The sequence below is a fragment of the Capricornis sumatraensis genome, chromosome 7 (genome assembly GCF_032405125.1).
Source record: "Capricornis sumatraensis isolate serow.1 chromosome 7, serow.2, whole genome shotgun sequence".
Lineage (NCBI taxonomy): Eukaryota > Metazoa > Chordata > Mammalia > Artiodactyla > Bovidae > Capricornis > Capricornis sumatraensis.
The window spans coordinates 95394985-95414449 of record NC_091075.1 but is presented as its reverse complement, the minus strand read 5'-3'; the positions used below and the strand labels follow the sequence as shown (position 1 = coordinate 95414449).

The following is a 19465-nucleotide window of genomic DNA, read 5'->3' as shown; positions in this document are numbered from 1 at the left end:
TTGGAATTCTCCAGGCAAGAACACTGGAGTGGGTTTCCATGCCCTCCTCCAGGGATCTTTGCCACCCATGGATCGAACCCGCATCTCCTGCTCTACAAGCAGATTCTTTACTGCTGAGCCCACCAGGGAAGCCCCAAATCAAGCAGCACCGGGTGACACATGGTATGAAGACACAGACCCTACCATTCGGATCACACACCATGCTATTATTCGGCAGCACACTGTGCTGACGTGAAAGAGTGGCTTCCTCGGGTGATGTGCAGCAAGTGGCTAAGTGAGGTGATCCTGTCCCAGGGGAATGTGCACTGTCCCCGCTGAGTTTTAGGTATGCACCCTGAATAGCAGCCAAGACTAGGTATATCAATTCTGGCTAACCTATGCTCTCTGCTGAAAGGGTAGAGACACTAACTTGGAGAAAGTTTTGTATGAGGTGGAAGATGAAGATTAAAGCAAAGAGTGTCTTTCTCTCACACTCAGCTTCACCTGCTGCCTCAGGGAAGTATGCCAGCATGAATGGAGATGAACAGTAGCCACCATTTTCAAAATTTCTATTATAGTCCTTGCAATGGTCCTTTTAAACCAGTATTTAATATCTCTAAGCTAATCCTGCAGGATCTGGAACGAGAAAGTGTAATAAAAGAACTTGAGGGTTGATACCTAGTATTGTGGTGCTATGGGCTTCCCAGGTAGCCCCAGTGGTAAAGAACCCTCCTGCCAATGCAGGAGACTTAAGAGACTCGAGTTTGATCCCTGAGTCAGGAAGATCCCCTGGAGGAGGGCATTCTCCCCTGGAGAATCTTATGGACAGAGGAGGCTGGCAGGCTACAGTCCATACGGTTGCACAGAGTCGGACATGACTGAATCAACTTAGCATGCATGCACTGTGGTTCTAAATGAGGGAAGTAGGCATTTTCATTTTGCCCCTCTCCCCAGGGGAAAGACAGCCACACCTACAGACAGTTCTGGTTGTCAGGACTGCAGAGGCTACTAACAGGTGATGGATACAGAGAGGCTGGAGATGATGCTAACCATCCTAGACTGCAGAGGATGGTCCTCATCACAAAGCTTATTGTGTGCATAGTGCTGAAGTTTACGAACTCCACACTGAATGAGGAGTCAGAAGACCAGGGCTCTAGGCCAAGTTACACCACCTATTGGTAATACATGGGGCCAGTATCTTCCATTCTTTGCAATCCAACTCTTCCGTCTTTAACACAGGAGTCATCTACTCAGGGTTGTTCATAAAATCAAGTGAAAAACGTATGTGGTTCACAAAGGCAAGGTGGCCTTTTATTATTCAGCATTACAACTTATTCATCATCAACATTCTCAGACTACCCTTTAGACAGACACAAATTCAATCAGCAAATATTTGCCTGGGCCTCTGAAATAAATAGGACAGTTTTAATCTTATCCAAGAAACCTAAGTGCCCACAGAAAGTCAAATAAGCCTGAGGTCCTCCCTAGCCCAAACAAAGAAGAAAAAAATCCTCCCTTGTCAACACAAGTTTAGCATTCAGCTTTCCTTTGTCAATGACCTACAGACAAGGAATCAACCACAGGTTAGAAAATACTTACCCCATGAATTTTCTTTTCATGATGGCAAGATCCAGGCATCCTTGGCACACATTCGGGGCAGCACTGGTTAGCAGGTATTTGAAGCACTTCCCCCTAAACATTTAAAAGCAGCTCAGTGTAAAATAACAGCAGTGAACACAGTCATATCGAATTCACTGAATCTCATGAGTTGCCACGGGTGACAACAATAAACAGGATAACCAGAATACACTAACAAAAAGGACTCTCTGTCATGATGAGCTTCTCTCAAAGCTACTGAGTCCCGTTGTGAAAGTGGGTTCCTTGAAAATGGTCTACATCTTTTCACATGTAATGAAGGATTTTCTTCACTAGAAATACAGAAATGCTCCATGTGAGTGTCAGACCAGAAAAGCAGTTGGGGGTGATAGAAGAGCTGTATTTCCCTGTAACAGAAAAGACTTGGGCGGCGTTAGCCACAGAGCTGGCAGGTCTTCTAACATGTTATAGAGGCCTTATGGAGCCAGCAACGGGAGGGCTGTGGGGAGGAGGGGAGGAGAGGGGGAGGGGGAGCTGGAGTTCTAATGCTGACTTTTACCTGGGGCAGAGTAGCAAAGCACAAGGGGCAGGTGACGGAAGGACAGAGCTGGGAGAGGAAACAGCATCTCTGTGGAGGTATCACATGTACTGCGGGTATCCGGCTAGAATTCCTGGGCTCCAATAAAGATCTACATTGTTTAGCAAGGCCTCTGCTATTGCAATTGTGTTTCGTATCAATACGTGATGCTTTCAAGAGAATAGACATCCATATGATACCCCAAGATTTACTGGGAAGTTGTCACATGTTAACTAACCATCTATTTGGCACTGTGAAGGATCTGTTTATCTAAGATGATTAAAACTGTGGCACGTATGTGGGTTTTGGGGGCTTAATGATCCTTCTAGACCCTCTGGGGACTTTCCTGGAGGTCCAGTGGTTAAGAGTTTGTGCTTCCAGTGCAGAGGTCACGGGTTCAATTCATGGTCAGGGAACGAAGATCCCACATGCCACATGGCATGACCCCCACACACAAAATAATAGGCTTCTAGACCTTCGGATTTATCCTGCTCTTCCACTTAGCATTTCCTCAAGTCTAGAAATGTGGCAGAACAGGGAATTAGTGATTTTGATCAAAAATGGTGGTAAGAGATCCTGAATTAACCAGGAAATCATGACCTGTCCACAGAATAAAAGTCTACAAAGAATTCAGCTGATAGACTCTAAACATTACATATGTTTTAATATTTCTCTGCTACTTGGGGCTGTGGCCGTTAAAAAGAATTGTACCTACAAGAGAATGTTAATTGTACATACAACAATTACAAATATAACTACATCTACAATATGTATATTCTCCACCCAATAAAGTGGGTGGAGAATAAAACTATGATTTCACAACTGTTAATCCACTAAACAGATAAATACATGAGTAACAGTGATCAACAATTTCTTATTTGCTTAATAAAGGATAAAACATATGGCATGGAATTTCATAAAATTGTATATACAGTGCAACATTAACGACTACTCACAAAAGTGCCCTCTGAACCCCAAGTAGAACCTATACTTATCTAACTTCCACTGAGACAGTAAATATAGAAAATATATTCACCTAAATCCCACTGAGCATATAGATTTAAAATGAGATAATCCAAGTGTTGCTTATATTCTAATACGGAAGCAGAGAGAAAGGCAGGCAAGACGGAAGACTTCAAGGGATATTTTATGCCCCAAGTTAGTTGTCTTCGACTTATATATCAGATTTGATTTATATGTTTTTATATCTATCCTCAGATTTGCCCCTCAAAACTCATTTTATGAATATAATATTCTTTATTTGTGAGTAGATGTTCCCTATTTTGAGTGTTGACCTATTGACTTTCTGTGGGAACCCAAAAGAGGTGATTTGGGGCTAAAGGAGGAGCAAAGAGTTTGCATGTAGGACTTGAAGAACGAAAGACAGGGAATTCTTGCTACCTTAGCCTGTAACCATGCATAGCTGCCTGAGTTGTGGGATGCATGGAACACGTAAGCCTATTGCCCTGCAGGCTTTGCACTGGGAGCTTAGGAAGTGGTGGCTTGGGCACCAGATACCAGTGAAGATTGCTTGCCTAGGATCTAGAGGAACCAACTAACAATAATGATGATGATCATGGAATAATCACAGCTAAAACAGAGTACTTAGAATAGCCAGGTACTCTTCTAAGCATATGATACATATGTATATGTACATGTATATATATAATTTATCACAACAACTTGATTAGGTAAAACTCTGCATTGAAGTTTGCAGCCAAAAATCCCTCCATGCATTAATAATACAGTACCCTTTTTCATGGCACTGTCCTCTCTGTATATACGTTTTTCAGAAATCCTGAAGGTTGGCTCCAGGTTAGACAGTCAATATTCTAAAAGCCTCTGTTCTCATTCCTTCAGTTTTTCTCATATCTGTCTGTCTCTCTCTGACCTTTTTCTTTGACTCTGTAGCTAGCTATTCTATATGGATACAGGATAAGAATACAGAATCTATTATATACAATGATATGAAAACTAGATGCTAGAGAGAGAGATACAAATATTAAACAGAAATGCAATTGACATTAGGTTATTTCCAGTTAATTCAGGAGCAAAACATAAACGGCAAAATAGATTTTTAAATTTTTTAAAAAATGATAGGAATCCAAGGTACTATTAATAATAATAATAATTTAGCTTAGAGTACAATGTCACTGAAGAATTGATGCTTTTGAACTATGATGTTGGAGAAGACTCTTGAGAGTCCCTTGGACAGCAAGGAGATCAAACCAGTCCATCCTAAAGGAAATCTGTCCTGAATATTCATTGGAAGGACAGATGCTGAAGATGAAACTCCAATACTCTGGTCACCTGATTTGAAGAACTGACTCCTTGGAAAAGACCCTGATACTAAGAAAGATTGAAGGCAGGCGAAGGGGATGACAGAGGATGAGATGGTTGGATGGCATCACCAACTCGATGGACATGAGTTTGAGTAGGTTCCAGGAGTTAGTGATGGACAGGGAAGCCCAGCATGCTGCAGCCCATGGGGTCGCAAAGAGTCGGACACGACTGAGCAACTGACCTGACTGACTGACAATGGTGATTCATTAGCTTGTGCCGTGAGCTCATGTAGGTCTACCCATCAGATGTGTAAAGCAACATATGCCCCCGAGAAACTCAAGGGAAAACACGGTGGAGTAGAAATTACATTGACTCACGAGCCAGGAACGAAGGTTCTTGTCATGGGAGTGCCACTTACTAGTGCTGTATGTTTGAGCAAGTGACTAAAGAATGAAAAAATCTGTTTTTTGGTTTATAAAATGAGAAGGTCTAACAATCAGTTTTAAAGGGTTTTTCTAGTTCTATCATTCTGTTCCCCCCACTCTCCAAATCTTCAGTTTCTCTCTCTCTTCAAGGTCATTCCCCTTTGCCTCCCAAGGTCATCATAGTAATATCAAGTTCGTAGAAATATCAAAAGCCAAAAAAAAAAAATCCCTCTCCTTCCCTTGTTTGGTCATTTTACAAATATTGATTAAGTATCTTCTGTGCGCCATGCACTGTGCTGTTTGGTGGGCTACATAGAGTGAAGAGGAGGGTTGCTGCTCTCAAGGAGCTAAGAGTCTAGAGGAAGAAGCAAACAAATACACAGACATTTGTAGTCTGGTCAAGGGCAGTAATACGGGCAAGCACAAAGCACGTGGCAACACCCAGGAGGCTTGATGACTGGGGATGGAGGTTCAAAGAAACTTCACAGATATAGTGGTGTGCACCTAGTGTCCCATTTCTCTCTTCCATTCTCAGTGAAGCTCCCTGAAGGAGTAGCCTGTACTGGGCCATCCAAGGCCCACTATCCATCCACTCCTCAAGCCTCTGTAATACAGCAACCACACCCACCACTTCACTGACACCAACTTCAGTGGGACCACCAGTGGCCAACATGTTGCCAAATTCAATGAAACAGATTAAATTTTCTTACACTTTCTCTCTGTCGTGGGATCAACACTGTCGATATAAACTCCTTTCTGGAAACACTCGATTCTCCTAGCTATCACAACATTCTTCTCTCTTCTGACCATTTCTTACCCTTTACCTCTCTGACCATGTCTTCTTAATCTTCCTAAGTTTCTTCTCTTATGTTCATCTTCTCTTTAATGACTGTGCTACCCAAATCCCATCTTTGATCTTCTATTCTTTCTCCACACAATCTCTTTGGATGAGATCACTCATCCTAAAAGTTTGCACTCCTGTGTTCCTCCTACTGATACCTACATTATATCTCCAACTCTGGGCTTCCCAGGTCATGTTAGTGGTAAAGAATCCACCTGCCAATGCAGAAGACCCAGGAGATGTGAGTTTGGCCCGTGGGTCAGGAGGATCCCCTGGAGTAGGAGATGGCAACTTGCTCCAGTATTCTTGCCTGGAAAATTCCATGCATGGAGGGCTACAAACCATGGGGCTGCAAAGAGTCAGACATGACTGAGCATAGCACATGCTTCTCCTCTGAGCTTTACAGTCATACATCCGGCTGCCTGTTGGACATATCTACCTTTCTCTTCCACGAACACTTCAAACTCAGTGTGTCCAAACTGAAATTATTTTGTTCCCAGATGGGATTCTTTTCCTCATTCTCCTATATTCTCAATATCAGTTTGTGACTCTGCTAACCAATTAGTCATCAACTCATAAATATGAAAGTCATCTTTCCTTTTCCTTTCTCTCACCCTCCTACTTCATTCAGTTTTGCTAATTTCTTCCTTAAATATTTATCAAATCTACCCTTTCCTCTTTTTATTATTTATTTGGCTGCACTGGGTCTTAATTGCAGCACACATGATCTTTAGTTGCTGCAGGTGGAATCCCCGACCAGGGATCAAACCCAGGCCCCCTGCACTGGGAGCATGAAGTCTTAGCCACTGGACAACTCTGCCCTTTCTTAATTCCTACACTACCAGTGCTCTGATTCAGGTATTCACTCTTTCATCTGGATTATTCTCACAACCTTTGAACTGATCTCCTTATCTCCAATATTATGCATTATCTTTGAGAAACCAGAAAGATTTTTCAAAAAGTAAAGTGGGCCATCCTACCCACATGCCTTAAAACCTTCATTTGTATTCCACCAACTTAAAAATAAAATTCCAAGCTCCACAGTACAGCATACAAAGCTCTCCATAACCTTGAACTTACCAACTCTCTAGCTTCATCTCTCATTCATTCAGTCAGTCAAAAGATATTTATTGAGTGCCTACCATGTGTCAGGTGCAATTGTAGGTGCTGAGGATATACAGTGAATAAAAGAGACAGTAAACAGGAACTTTCAGTAAAACCTAGGGTATGTCCAGACAGTAGTTAGTGCCAAGAAGAAAAATAAAGCATGGAAAAGAAATAGGAAATATGTGGTAGGGGTGAAGAACTGCAATTTCAAATAGAATGGCATTCAGGCAAGACTTAGAGAAGGTCAAGGATTGAAATAGATGAATAGATGATAGACAGATAGATGGGTATTTAGTCACTAAATTTTATTTGACTCTATTGTGACCCCATTGACTATAGCCCACCAGATTCCTCTGTCCATGGAATTCTCCAGGTAAGAATACTGGTGTGTGTTGCCATTTCCTGCTCCAGGGGATCTTCCTGACCCAGGGATCGAACTCATGTCTCCCTCGCTGTAGGTGGATTCTTTACCACTACAGAAAATATTTTTTGAGCCACCCGAGAAGACCCAGATAGAATTTCAGGGAGAAGAGCAGAGCACAAAGGCTTTAATGGTAGAAGTATGCCTGGCAGAAGCATTCCCAGGACAAATCCAGGGAATAGCAAGCAGGCTTGGTGTCTGAAGCAGAAAGAGCAGGGAGAGGAATCGATTGATCGGAGGGCTGGCTTTGCTTGTGGTAAAGAATCTGACTGCCAATGCAGCTTCTCTGGGCTCAGTCTCTGGGTCAGGAAGATTCCCTGGAGAAGGAAATGATAACCCACCCCCGTATTCTTGCCTGAAACATCTCCTGGACAGAGGAGCCTGGCAGGCTACAGTCCATGGGTCACAAAGAGTTGGACTTAACAACTAAACAACAACCACAGCAGCACTTTAAAGGACACTGTGAGGAGTTACTCAAAGTGAGAAGAGAAGCCACTGAAAGCTATTGGAGGGACTTCAGGAGAAAAGCAACATGATCTGACTTAAATTTTAATAGGATCCCCCCCCCCAACTGCTATATCAAGATTACAGTGAAAAAGGCCAGTACAAAAACAGTGAAACAAGTGAAGAGGACACTGGAAGGATGCAGGCAAAAACTGACAATAAGTAAAACCAAAGTAAAAGCAGAGAAGTTGCATCTGAAATGTACTGTTTTATGAAGGAAAAGCTGGGAATCTGCTAGTATACTGGATATGGGATGTAAGAGAAAGTGGGGAGGATGATGCTACATTTTCTGACCTGAGCAATGGGAAGAAAGGAGTTGCCGTTTGCAGAGACAATTCATGAGATGAGCAAATTAGGAAGAGTCAAAATCATGCTTGGTACAGAACAAGGGTCAGAAATATTTTCTGTAAAGGGCCAGACATATTTTAGCCTTTGGGGGTCACATATGGTCTATACCCCAACTACATAACTGTCATTGTAGGAAAAAGCAGCTGGCTATAGGTAATACTTAAACAAATGAGTGTGCCTGTGTTTCAATAAAACTTTATTTATGGATACTGAAACTTGATTTCATATAAATTTCACAGCACAAAATACTGTTCTGTTGGTTTGTTCCAACCATTTAAAAAGGTAAAAACCATTCTTTGCTCACAGGTCAAAACAAAAAAGTGCCACAGGCAGGGTTTAGCCTGTTGACCCCTGGTAAAGAACACATCCAGGTTTCAGTAGCACCATCTATGTCTTCCAACATTCAATTCAAGGCTTCTTCCATGAAACCGTAATTATTCACATGAAGTGGAGGAGGACATGTCTTCATGGCCCTTATAAAACCAGCTCAAATTCTGACATGAGTTACTCAGTGAGCAAAATGGAGATCTTTCAGGAGTACTCACTTCATAAAATAGAAAGCCCCGAAACAGACAACAAAATACTACCAAATTTACCAACATTTAATGTACACTCAGCTTCCCAGAAATATAGCCAAGAAGAAATCTAGGAATACTATTAAAGGGATACAGAAACTTCACTCCGATGTTAGAAATAAACAGAACCTTCTTAGCATTAGATGGCATAATGACTCAAGAATAATTATTATGGAGTGGAGAAGGGAAACTCTAGAAAAATAAACTGTGCTAGTGAAACTGACAGAAAGCTTTTTAAAGAAAATAATTGGTCTTCTCCAGGGAGTTTCCAATGTTCAAATTTGAAGCTTAAAATTTTTTGTTGTTTGTAAGCAGATTTACTTTAAAAAGAAAAGAGTCAGTACCTGGGGAGAAAAAATTCCAACAGAAGAAAAAGTAAAAATAAAACAGTTTAATAAAGGGGAAATGAGGAAATATCCCACACGCATTTGGTTAAACACCAGGAGATTTCTTGATTAAAGTCTATCCTATGGAGAAGGAAATGGCAGTCCACTCCAGTACCATTGCCTGGAAAATCCCACGGACAGAGGAAGCTGGTAGGCTATAGTCCATGGGGTCCCAAAGAGTCGGACACGACTGAGCGACTTCACTTTCACTCTCATGATCCTCGGTAGCCCAATGATACAGTCAGTAGCACAATAAACAATGTCTTTAGAGAGTCATCTTAGAGAAGTCAATCCTGACTTGCAAGGCATTCAGTGGCTTGTAAAATGGTGTGGCTAGTATCAGTAGCTATGGCAATTGCCAGATCCAGGGAAGATCTCTGGACAGCAGTGTCTTAACTGCATAATCATATTAAGCTGCCTAAAATCTCCATGCTACACTTTCCATTTCTGTAAAGTGGGAATATAGATAACTACTCCACAGGACTTCAAATGAGATAACACTTTAAATGGGGTAACACTGTAAGACCTTTAAGTTTTAACCTTGAGTGCCTGATTCAGAGTAAACGTCCAACACACAGAAATTAAGACATTCTTAGAAATGATATGCTAAAACTGTCTCCTGTATTTCCTAAACTTTGCAATTAGAGGTTGCGATAGATGTCTAAACCAAATGACCAAAAAAATGCAAACACCCTACTCTTCCCCAGCTTTACATTTAGAAAACAATTAGGACACCATACCTTCTCAAAGGCACACTGAGGGTTTCTGCAAACAGCGGGTTTGCAGATAACGATATCACCATGGCAACGGCAGTTCTGGCATGAATCGGGCTTCCAAATGGTGGCATCCTGCGAAGAAGCATAAGCTCTGAGTTAAAAACTGATCAGTCAAGGTAGGAGCACACAGAAGTGGTGCCATCAACAGCCCCACAGCCTGAACATTTAAAAGGCAAAGGAAAGTCATAGGCACATGCAGAGCTTGCTGGGTACTGATTAAACCCCGAGAAGCTATAAAAGCAGCCTAATCCATTTCACCACAGTCAATCCACGTAGCCAAAGACAAGGGCATGCAGCAGAGAGCTGTCAATTCCCAGAGTAAAAACGATCGATTGGACTGAAATCTCAGGAGGACAAGCTGCTCCCTGACTTGAGGTTTCTCTGTGCTGCTAACTAGCAGAAACCATCAGAGTGTGTCCAGAGATGCTTGGACTAGCACTAACCAGCTTCTTAAAAGCAGCTTTTGCCATTGAGTACTTTGAGCACCTCACACTTCACTTCCCAGTTCTTCCGTACTAAATCTGCTCACACTCAGCTATTCCATGGCTCAGCTTTACCTCTGATAGGATAACGTGTAGACCCATCACCTGGCCCTTGCCTCTCACCCTAGCCTCAGCAAATGTGACAGGTCTGAGACTTCTGTCTGTCCACGCTAGATGGTCAAGCCATTGGACAGCTCCAGCCTCCTTTCTCCTGGCCTCACAGCTTATCTTCTTCCTGGTTCCCTCTTCTCCTTGACTCTCCCAAAGAGAGCTTGCAAACCAACACACTTCTTCAAGCCTCAACCTCAGAGTGAATCATTTCCTAACCCTTAAGGCTACACACTGCATCCTCCACTCGGGTGTGACTCTTCATGGCTTCTCTGGAACCCTACTGTCTCTTGTACATGTTGCTACACTTTTACTGCACTTACAAATTCCTGTTATCCTGCCCGGACCAGACTGTGAGTACCCCAAAGCAGGCAGTGTCCTGGGCCTGGCACACTGGAGGTCTTTCTAAACCAAACGTTTACAGTGCACAAGTCACTTAGTGAAGGTTTTGTCCTCCTTTCTATACTTCCTCATCCTTTTGTCCTCAAATAACTGAAGCACTACTCAAATACATTGGAGAGAAGGGGAAATTCTAAACTCTTGATAGAGCCAGAAACTATCAGCACTAATCTGAACTGGGATGAGCTGGGAAAAGCACGGGTGTTAGTAAAAGATGCTATCACACAAAGGCAGACACCAAAAGTGACGGTTAACTTCTGCGTCAACTTGGCTACACTATGGTACCTAGCTGTTTGGTCAAACACAAGCCTAGATGTTGCTGTGAAGGTATTTCATAGATGTGATTAACATTTATAATCAGTTAAGCAAAGGAGATTACCCTCAACGATGTGGATGAACCTCATCCAATCAACTGAAAGCCTTATGAGAAAAACAAGGTTTCCTGAAGAAGAAAGATTTCATCCTCAAGACTGTATCACAGAAATTCTGCCTGAGTTTCCAGCCTGTTGGCCTGCCCTACAGGCTTCAAACTTGCCAGTCCCCACAATCATATGAGCCAATTCCCTAAAATAAATGCCTCCCTCTACTTTTCCCTCTTTCTTTCTCTCCCTCTCCCCACCCCCATATATATACACATGGTTGGCCATAATATCTTGTGGAAAAAACCCAAATGAACTTTTTGGCCAACCTAATATGTAAGCTTCCTATTTGTTCTGTTTCTCTGAAGGACCATGTCTGAGATACCAACACTGGCACAGACTTACATGGATTGTGCATAACACTCTCAAGGAAACATGAAGTCATCCTTTGTGTTCAGAAATATTAAATGTATAAGCTTTTAGGGGATGTGCTTCAAACCCCAAGTGATAGAAGAAAGACAAAACCTATCTGAGGTGAGATGACATTCCCAGTGCCTAATTCATGAAAAACTTGAATTAAAGTAAATGCATACTGGAACCTGACTTGGAATACCTCTGGATTTCTTTCTCTTTATGTTAACAGCACATTCTTCTGAAATGACAATTGTGTGCCAGCCACAGTCTACTCTTAACCCAAAAAGCAATGACAAATAGGTGAGGGGGGAAAAAAGAAATTCATTCTCAAGCACAATGTAATACATGTTCCCTGCTGATTTAAGAAAACAGTATCAGTTTCAGGATACAGATGAAATAAAAATGACAACTTCATGAAGTCAGCAGCTGCTGTTTATTGATCACGTATCCTGTGCTGACAGGAAGTGCTGGTAGGAGAAGGCACTTGCGGCGCTGGAGGAGGTGGGCCTCTGCCATCACCGGAGAGGGCTGAGCCCAGAGGAGAGGGAAGTCAGTGTGCATCAGCACTTCGTGAAACAACAACCCTGCGAAGCTGGCGCTGTAATTATCATGACTATTCCAACATGAGGAAACAAGACGTGAGAGATTGAGCAGTTTGCTCAAGTTCACAAAGCTGTCTGAGACCTAAGAACCCAGACTCTGAAATCAGGCTACTGGATTTGAATCCTGGTGTCACCAGTCATTAACAGTGAGTCCATTTTATCAAGGTTTCCGTGTCCCAGGTTCCTCACCTGTAAAGCAGATAAAGAACTAAACTCATAGGGTTCGTGAAAAGACCAGATGAGACGATGTGCTTAGAGAAATTTGAACAGTGCCTGGAACTTATCAAAGGCCCATTATGTATTTTTAATGTAATTTATTGTTATTGCAAATTCTTCCTACGATGTCATAGGCATTTAGCAAGTATTTTTCTAAACATTTCCTTTTCTTGGAGTGAAAATATTCCCCTAAGGACCTTGTCTTTCCCATCTTCCCACTACAACCTATACAGGCAAAACAGAGAGAAGCTGTGATTTAATTAGCACCCAAGCACTAAAAGGGCTTCCCTTGCGGTTCAGCTGGTAAAGAATCTGCCCCTGGGTTCGATCCCTGGGGTGGGAAGGTCCCCTGGAGAAGGGAATGGCTACCCACTCCAGTATTCTGGCCTAGAGAATTCCAGGGACTGTATAGTCCAAGGAATCGCAAAGAGTCGGACACGACTGAGCAGCTTTCACTTTCACTGGAAAGACCCAGGAATGCTGCATTAGAAGAAATGAATGAATCCATAGATTGCATTTTCAAGACCACTCAGGTCATTGGAAAAGCATTTGTAACCATGAACCCATCTTCCTTTTCACTCAGACCTCAGATGACCACACCAGTTCCAGGTACTCACTTCAACCCAGGGTGGTTCTAAAACTCCCTCCATTCTTACACCGGGCGGTAAGTTCTTCCCCACACCTCAACTATTTCCTCAGTGACCCTAGACTCCAAAATAGTCCATTATACTTTTAACAGCTTTCAATCACTGGACGCCACTCACTCAACTCTGAACAAACTGTCCTAAAAACATGGAATATTTTTTCATTTTCACTTGTAGAAACATGATTTTTCAATATGTTAATTAAAAACTAAATTTCTGGGCCCAGGGAGCATTCCTGAATTTGTTCACATATCTGTATTCCCTCCAGTATGCCACTTCCAGGAAGGAGAGCTAGCTTTATTCCTCTGTGTATAGGCGCTCCACTGAGCACAATTATTGAGAGTCGGCTGACTTCATTAGTGAACAACCTGAATACTTACTTATCCTGAAGAAAATTTCTTTCCCCATGACTTGAGATATCCCAGTTAGGATGAGAGGTCTTGAGAAAACAATATTTCAATGACATTCACTACAAAAGCCCCATAACGTTGAAGCTTATTAGTTCCCTGGAACCAAACTACAAAGATTTCCCTGGTGGCTCAGATGGTAAAGAATCTGCCTGCAACGCAGGAGACCTGGGTTCGATCTCTGGGTTGGGAAGATGCCCCAGCAAAGGGAATAGCGATCCACTCCGGTAATCTTGCCTGGAGAATTCCTTGGACAGAGGAGCCTGGCGGGCTACGGTCTATGGGGTAGCAAAAAGTTGGACAGGACTGAGCAACTTTCACTTTCAAACTACAAAGAAAAATTTTCTTCATCTAGGCATTTTCAAAAAACTTCCTTATATAAATGTCCTCATTGAGTCTATAATTTATGGTTAATTTTAAACAAAATGAGCCCTTTACCAAGGCCTAGATTGATGGCCATATATTTTTCAGGTCTAAAACTTTAGGAATCAATTTCTATGGTACCATAAAGTTGCTTTATGAAGGAAGGGATACTAGAGTTCCTCGATTGCTACAACTGGATAAAGCCATAAAGTCCAAAGAAATAACACTGTAAAGTAAATTCTACAGATTTTCCATGTTACCATTGCAATTCTGTCGCTTTATAATCCTCTCTTCCAATCTAACACACTCTGCAGAAGAAATAGTCTTCAAATAGTTTTCACTAGAATGTAGATTAAAGGATTAGATTACAATAAACCTAAAAAGCAACCTAAATGGCTTTTAATATTTCTAGTAATGAGTGAATAAAGTGTTCTTGCAGATAATACAGTGCCTCCATCCTCAGACATGTTGAAGTAATAGCAAGGTGCTTCAAAAAACAACAAAAACTATTTCACTCGGTTAAGCATTTATTAAATATTTGTTTAATGCTAAAAATAAACATCCCTCATGAGTACTCAAATTGCTGGGGAAACATTATTTACAATATTCTATAATAGTTACTCAACTGTCGACATAATGTTTTCATCTTAATGTTATAATAACCCTATTTTAATTATTGATTTATTCATCCCATTTTAAATCTCCTTGGCTTGTTAGGACAAAAATGAGAAAGAAGGAATAAAATACTCCAAAGTTGTGCTTCAAGTTACAAAATAGTAAGCAGAATATAATGTGTTTTTATAACTAAAATATATTTCTGTGCATGGTCATTCCTGGGTAGGGATTCTTGGTGATTTTTTGTCTTTCCATTATCCTTATCCATATTTTTTGTTATTTCAATAGCAAAATATATGTAACTTATATGATCTTTTAAAGTTAATTTCAAAATATAAGACGGAGAAAAACAAAAATATGGTACCCTTTTCTCTACAAACCATAGGTAGAAAGCAACTGAGCTTTGAAGTTGAACTGGCATGGCAGGAGGGGAGTTAAATAAAACCACCCAACAAATACCTAAGAGTGAGCCATTTACCTAAACCTTTGTGTTATTCTCAAACATTTCTTCTTGGGCTCAGTAAGATTTTAAAAAACTAACTGTGTCTCTATTTGTCCTTGAATGCCATGAAAGGACTGCAATATTCCACTGGGCCTCGTGTCTCCATTTCTGGAAGTTCATTTTCCTGACAAGTCTGGTTTTCAGGAAAGATAATCCATATATAAGGGTTCTTTGACCCAGCTCCAATTCGGACACAGAAATAATGGTTCCTGTTTGTCAAGGAACCATAAAGAAACGAATCAATAACTTTCATAAGGTTATTTCAGAGTTCAATTCTTTTCCCAAGCGCCCTTCCTCAGACAGCTTAGATAAACAGTACCTTTTTCATTTGGTCTCATTTTTGAGTTCATGTGAAACTCTTTATCCACCCCCAAATAAAAGGGAACAGAGGACACTTATTGGTAAGGAAAGGTTAAGAGACCTTGTATTTACATTAAATTCCCCCCTTGCAGGAAGAACAAACACAAGCCAAAGGCAAATAAAACAGAAAATGGTGATCCCCTTCCCGCTTGAGACCTATTTTTAAAATTTGTTGTTGTTCAGTGTCTAAGTCATGTCCAACTCTTTTGTGACCCCCATGGACTGAAGTGTACTAGGCACCTCTGTCCACGGGATTTCCCAGGCAAGAATACTGGAGTGGGTTACCATTTCCTTCTCTAGGGGATCTTCCCATCCCAGGGATTAGGCCCGTATGTCCTGAATTGACAGGTGTGTTCTTTACCATTGAGCCTTGCTCCACACAATACCCCCTTATGGAGTCTGTTCTGCACACCAAGGACTGAAGTAGTTTCACATTTTAGCATTCTGGAGTGATTAGCTTGTACCTGATCTCCTCCTGCTGTTGTCTTAAAATGATAAAGTTGAAGGAATCAATCATAAGAAGATCAACTTAGATACAGAAACAACATCATGGACCACAGATGAAAAGACAGCTTCTTTATACAACTGCAAATGTCTTTGTTCAGTTGGCTGACAAGAAACCCTGAAAAGCACGGCAAATTAACATCATGTTCTTGTACATATGTCCTAGAATAGTGAGCTAGAGCCGGTGGAGGAGCAGAAAGGAAAGGAAAGGAAAGGAAAGAAGCTACTACCAAGGGCCAGTACTTCTCCAGATCTCCCACACACTCAGCATCTCAGGGGCCCTCCCAGCATCTTGTGGACAAAGCATCACCATGCTACTTTTTCAATGATGGAACAAGGTGTGAAAAGGCTGAGTGAATTGTCCAGAACACATCTAGTAAAGGGTGGATCTGGGATTCAAATCCACCCTATTTACAGGTGGCTCCAGTGGTAAAGAATACACCTGCCAATGCAAGTAGACGTAAGAGATGTGGGTTTGATCCCTGGGTTGGGAGATCCCCTGGAGAAAGTCATGGCAACCCACTCCAGTATTCTTACCTGGAGAATCCCATGCACAGAGGAGCCTGGCAGACTGCAGTCCATAAAGTCAGAGTCGAACACAACTGAAGTGACTTACCATGTACCTAAGCTAAGGCTAAGTCACTTCAGTCATGTCCAACTCTGTGCGGCCCCAAAGACTGCAATCCCCCGTTCCTGGGATTCTCCAGGCAAGAACACTGGAGTGGGTTGCCATTTCCTTCTCCAATGCATGAAAGTGAAAAGTGAAAGTGAAGTTGCTCAGTCACGTCTGACCCTCAGCGACCCCATGGACTGCAGCCTTCCAGGCTCCGTCCATGAAATTTTCCAGCAAGAGTACTGGAGGGGGTGCCATTGCCTTCTCCGAGCATGTACCTATACATGCCTTATGTTATGTCTGTAGTGTGTATATAGATAGATAAATAGATAGATAGTTACTACAGAGCAGTCTTACCATTTCACATCACTCTTCCACTTTCCCACTTTAGTAGGCCAATAAGATGGGATAAACTACGGCAGTGCTGCTAATTTTCAGGGGAAAGGACTGTGAGGTTTAGCGATACACCTGCCTAACAGACTCCCTGTGACTCCAACAGCACACTCCCACCCCCTCTTCATCTAATTTTCACATATCCTCCAAGTCTCAGCTTAAACATCAGCTCTTCAGGGAGACCTTCTCTGCCTCCTGAACTCAGTCAGTATTTCCCTGTCTCATGTTCCCAAAGCTCCCCCTGCTTCCATAAAGCCAATCTTATTTCTCCAAGTTCTTTTGGCACAGTAAAGAAAACTAAGGAAGAGGACATCTTCTGGATTTCAGATGCTTTGGCATGTTCACATCTTTCATGTCTTCCTAAAATATTTTGAGATAAGTATTGTCATCATCTCCATTTTACAGAAAAGGAAACCAGGAGTCCAAGAGTCTAGGTAATATTCCCAAAGCTTGTAACTGACTGGCAGTTCAGTCACTCAGTCCTGTGCGACTCTTTGCAACCCCATGGACTACAGCACACCAGGCTTCCCTGTTCATCACCAACTCCCGGAGCTTACTCAAATTCATGTCCATTGAGTCACTGATGCCATCCAACCATCTCATCCTCTGTCATCCCCTTCTCCTCCTGCCTTCAATCTTGCCCAGCATCAGAGTCTTTTCAAATTAGTCACCTCTTCGCATGAGGTGGCCAAAGTATTGGAGTTTCAGCTTCAGCATCAGTCCTTCCATTGAATATTCAGGGCTGATCTCCTTCAGAATGGACTGGTTGGATCTCCTTGCAGTCCAAGGGACTCTGAAGAGTTTTCTTCAACACCACAGTTCAAAAGCATCAATTCATCGGAGCTCAGCTTTCTTTATGGTCCAACTCTCACAACCATACATGACTACTGGAAAAACCATAGCTTTGACCAGATGAACCTTTGTTGGCAAAGTAATCTCTCTGTTTTCTAATATGCTGTCTAGGTTGGTCATAACTTTTCTTCCAAGGAGTAACTGTCCTTTTTAATTTCATGGCTGCAGTCACCATCTGCAGTGATTTTGGAGCCTCCCAAAATAAAGTCTGTCCCTGTTTCCATCATTTCCCCATCTATTTGCCATGAAGTGATCGGACTGGATGCCATGATCTTCATTTGCTGAATGTTGAGTTTTTAGCCAAATTTTTCACTCTCCTCTTTCACTTTCATCAAGAGACTCTTCAGTTCTTTGCTTTCTGCCATAAGGGTGGTGTCATCTGCACATCTGAAGTTATGGATATTTCTCCCAGCAATCTTGATTCCAGCTTGTGCTTCATTCAGCCCAGCATTTCTCATGATGTACTCTGCATAGAAGTTAAATAAGCAGAATGACAATATACAGCCTTGACATACTCCTTTTCCTATTTGGAACCAGTCTGTTGTTCCATGTTCAGTTCTAACTGTTGCTTCTTGACTTGCATACAGATTTCTCAGGAGGCAGGTCAGGTGGTCTGGTATTTCTACCTATATCTGAATCAATGTCCATTTGACTCTAAAGCTTCCATTTTTCCCACCATACACATCTGTACCCACAGCCTTGGTCTATGGACACAAAGTTATACACCAAGTTATCCAGCATATGAACTCAAGTACCAATGCCAATATAGTAAGCGCATGCTCAGTTGCATCTGACTCTTTGTGACTCTATGGAGTCCCCTGCCAGGCTTCTCTTTCCATGTTATTTTTTCTCAGCAAGAATACTGGTGTGGGTTCCTCCAGGTGATCTTCCTGACCCAGGGATTGAACCCTCATTCCCTGCATCTCCTATATTTGCAGGCAGACCCTTTACCACTGCCACTGGGGAAGACAATACGGTAGAGTCGATAAACTTGGGTTCAAATACTGATTCAATTACTTCCTAGATTTGGGAACTTAGACAAATCATTTAGCTTTTTTGAGCTTCCATTTCCTAATATATAAACTAAGGATAAGATAGGACCCAATAGGGAGACAGTGAAGATGAAATAAACTAATGTACTTACTGAGCACAGTGACTAGTGCATAAAAAGCACTTAATAAATGTCAGCTATGAGTTTGATTACTTGCCACTATCTTAACCAGTTGACCACAATATTTTCTGTGACAGAGGGAATACTTGTAGCGTTTAGAGATTTATTTAGAAAATCCCTTCAGCTTCCAAAATAAGGGAAAGTTTATTTTCCTATAGTTTAAATGTTTACAAAATATTCTTCTATACAGTGTTGTGGAAATCATACTCCTAGAGTAATATGCAAACAAAATACTCTTCAAAATATAGAATAAAATTAAATATCCAGCAAATGTGCTTCACATTCCAAATTCTGAAGCAATGGAAACACAGGCTTGGCTCTTCTATTTTTACCCCCAGCTTTCCATTTGTTCTAACACAATCCTGTTTCAGTAAAAGCCCAACCTAAGATGACTCCAGTGACAAAATAACCCTCATAAATTCCTGGAGATGTTAACCACAGAAAGTTCTATATTGAATAAAAAATCTGCCTCATATTTCCACTCAAAGTAATCCAGTTACTAGGGAGAATCTAGGATAGCTTAAGCTTGAAATTGCTTTTTTTATTCTCTCTAGCAATTCAACTCTCAAAGACTTTATTTCCTATTTCTAAAGCAAATGGAGAAAAAAATCAAACATTCAAAATGTTTGCACATGAAATTAAA

At 41.6% G+C, this 19465-nt stretch overlaps 1 protein-coding gene across 1 annotated transcript in view; it reads right to left on the bottom strand.

The window, feature by feature from the left end:
• Positions 1-10288, bottom strand: part of FRAS1 (Fraser extracellular matrix complex subunit 1) — a 317287-nt gene extending 306999 nt beyond the window's left edge. Inside the window, exons 1-3 of the mRNA XM_068974976.1 lie at positions 10262-10288; positions 9783-9890; positions 1579-1671 (exon numbers count right to left, since the gene is read on the bottom strand). Of these exons, the coding sequence (XP_068831077.1) occupies positions 1579-1671; positions 9783-9890; positions 10262-10288 (228 nt within the window). The remainder of the gene's footprint in view (positions 1-1578; positions 1672-9782; positions 9891-10261) is intronic.
• Positions 10289-19465: the final 9177 nt, after the last annotated feature.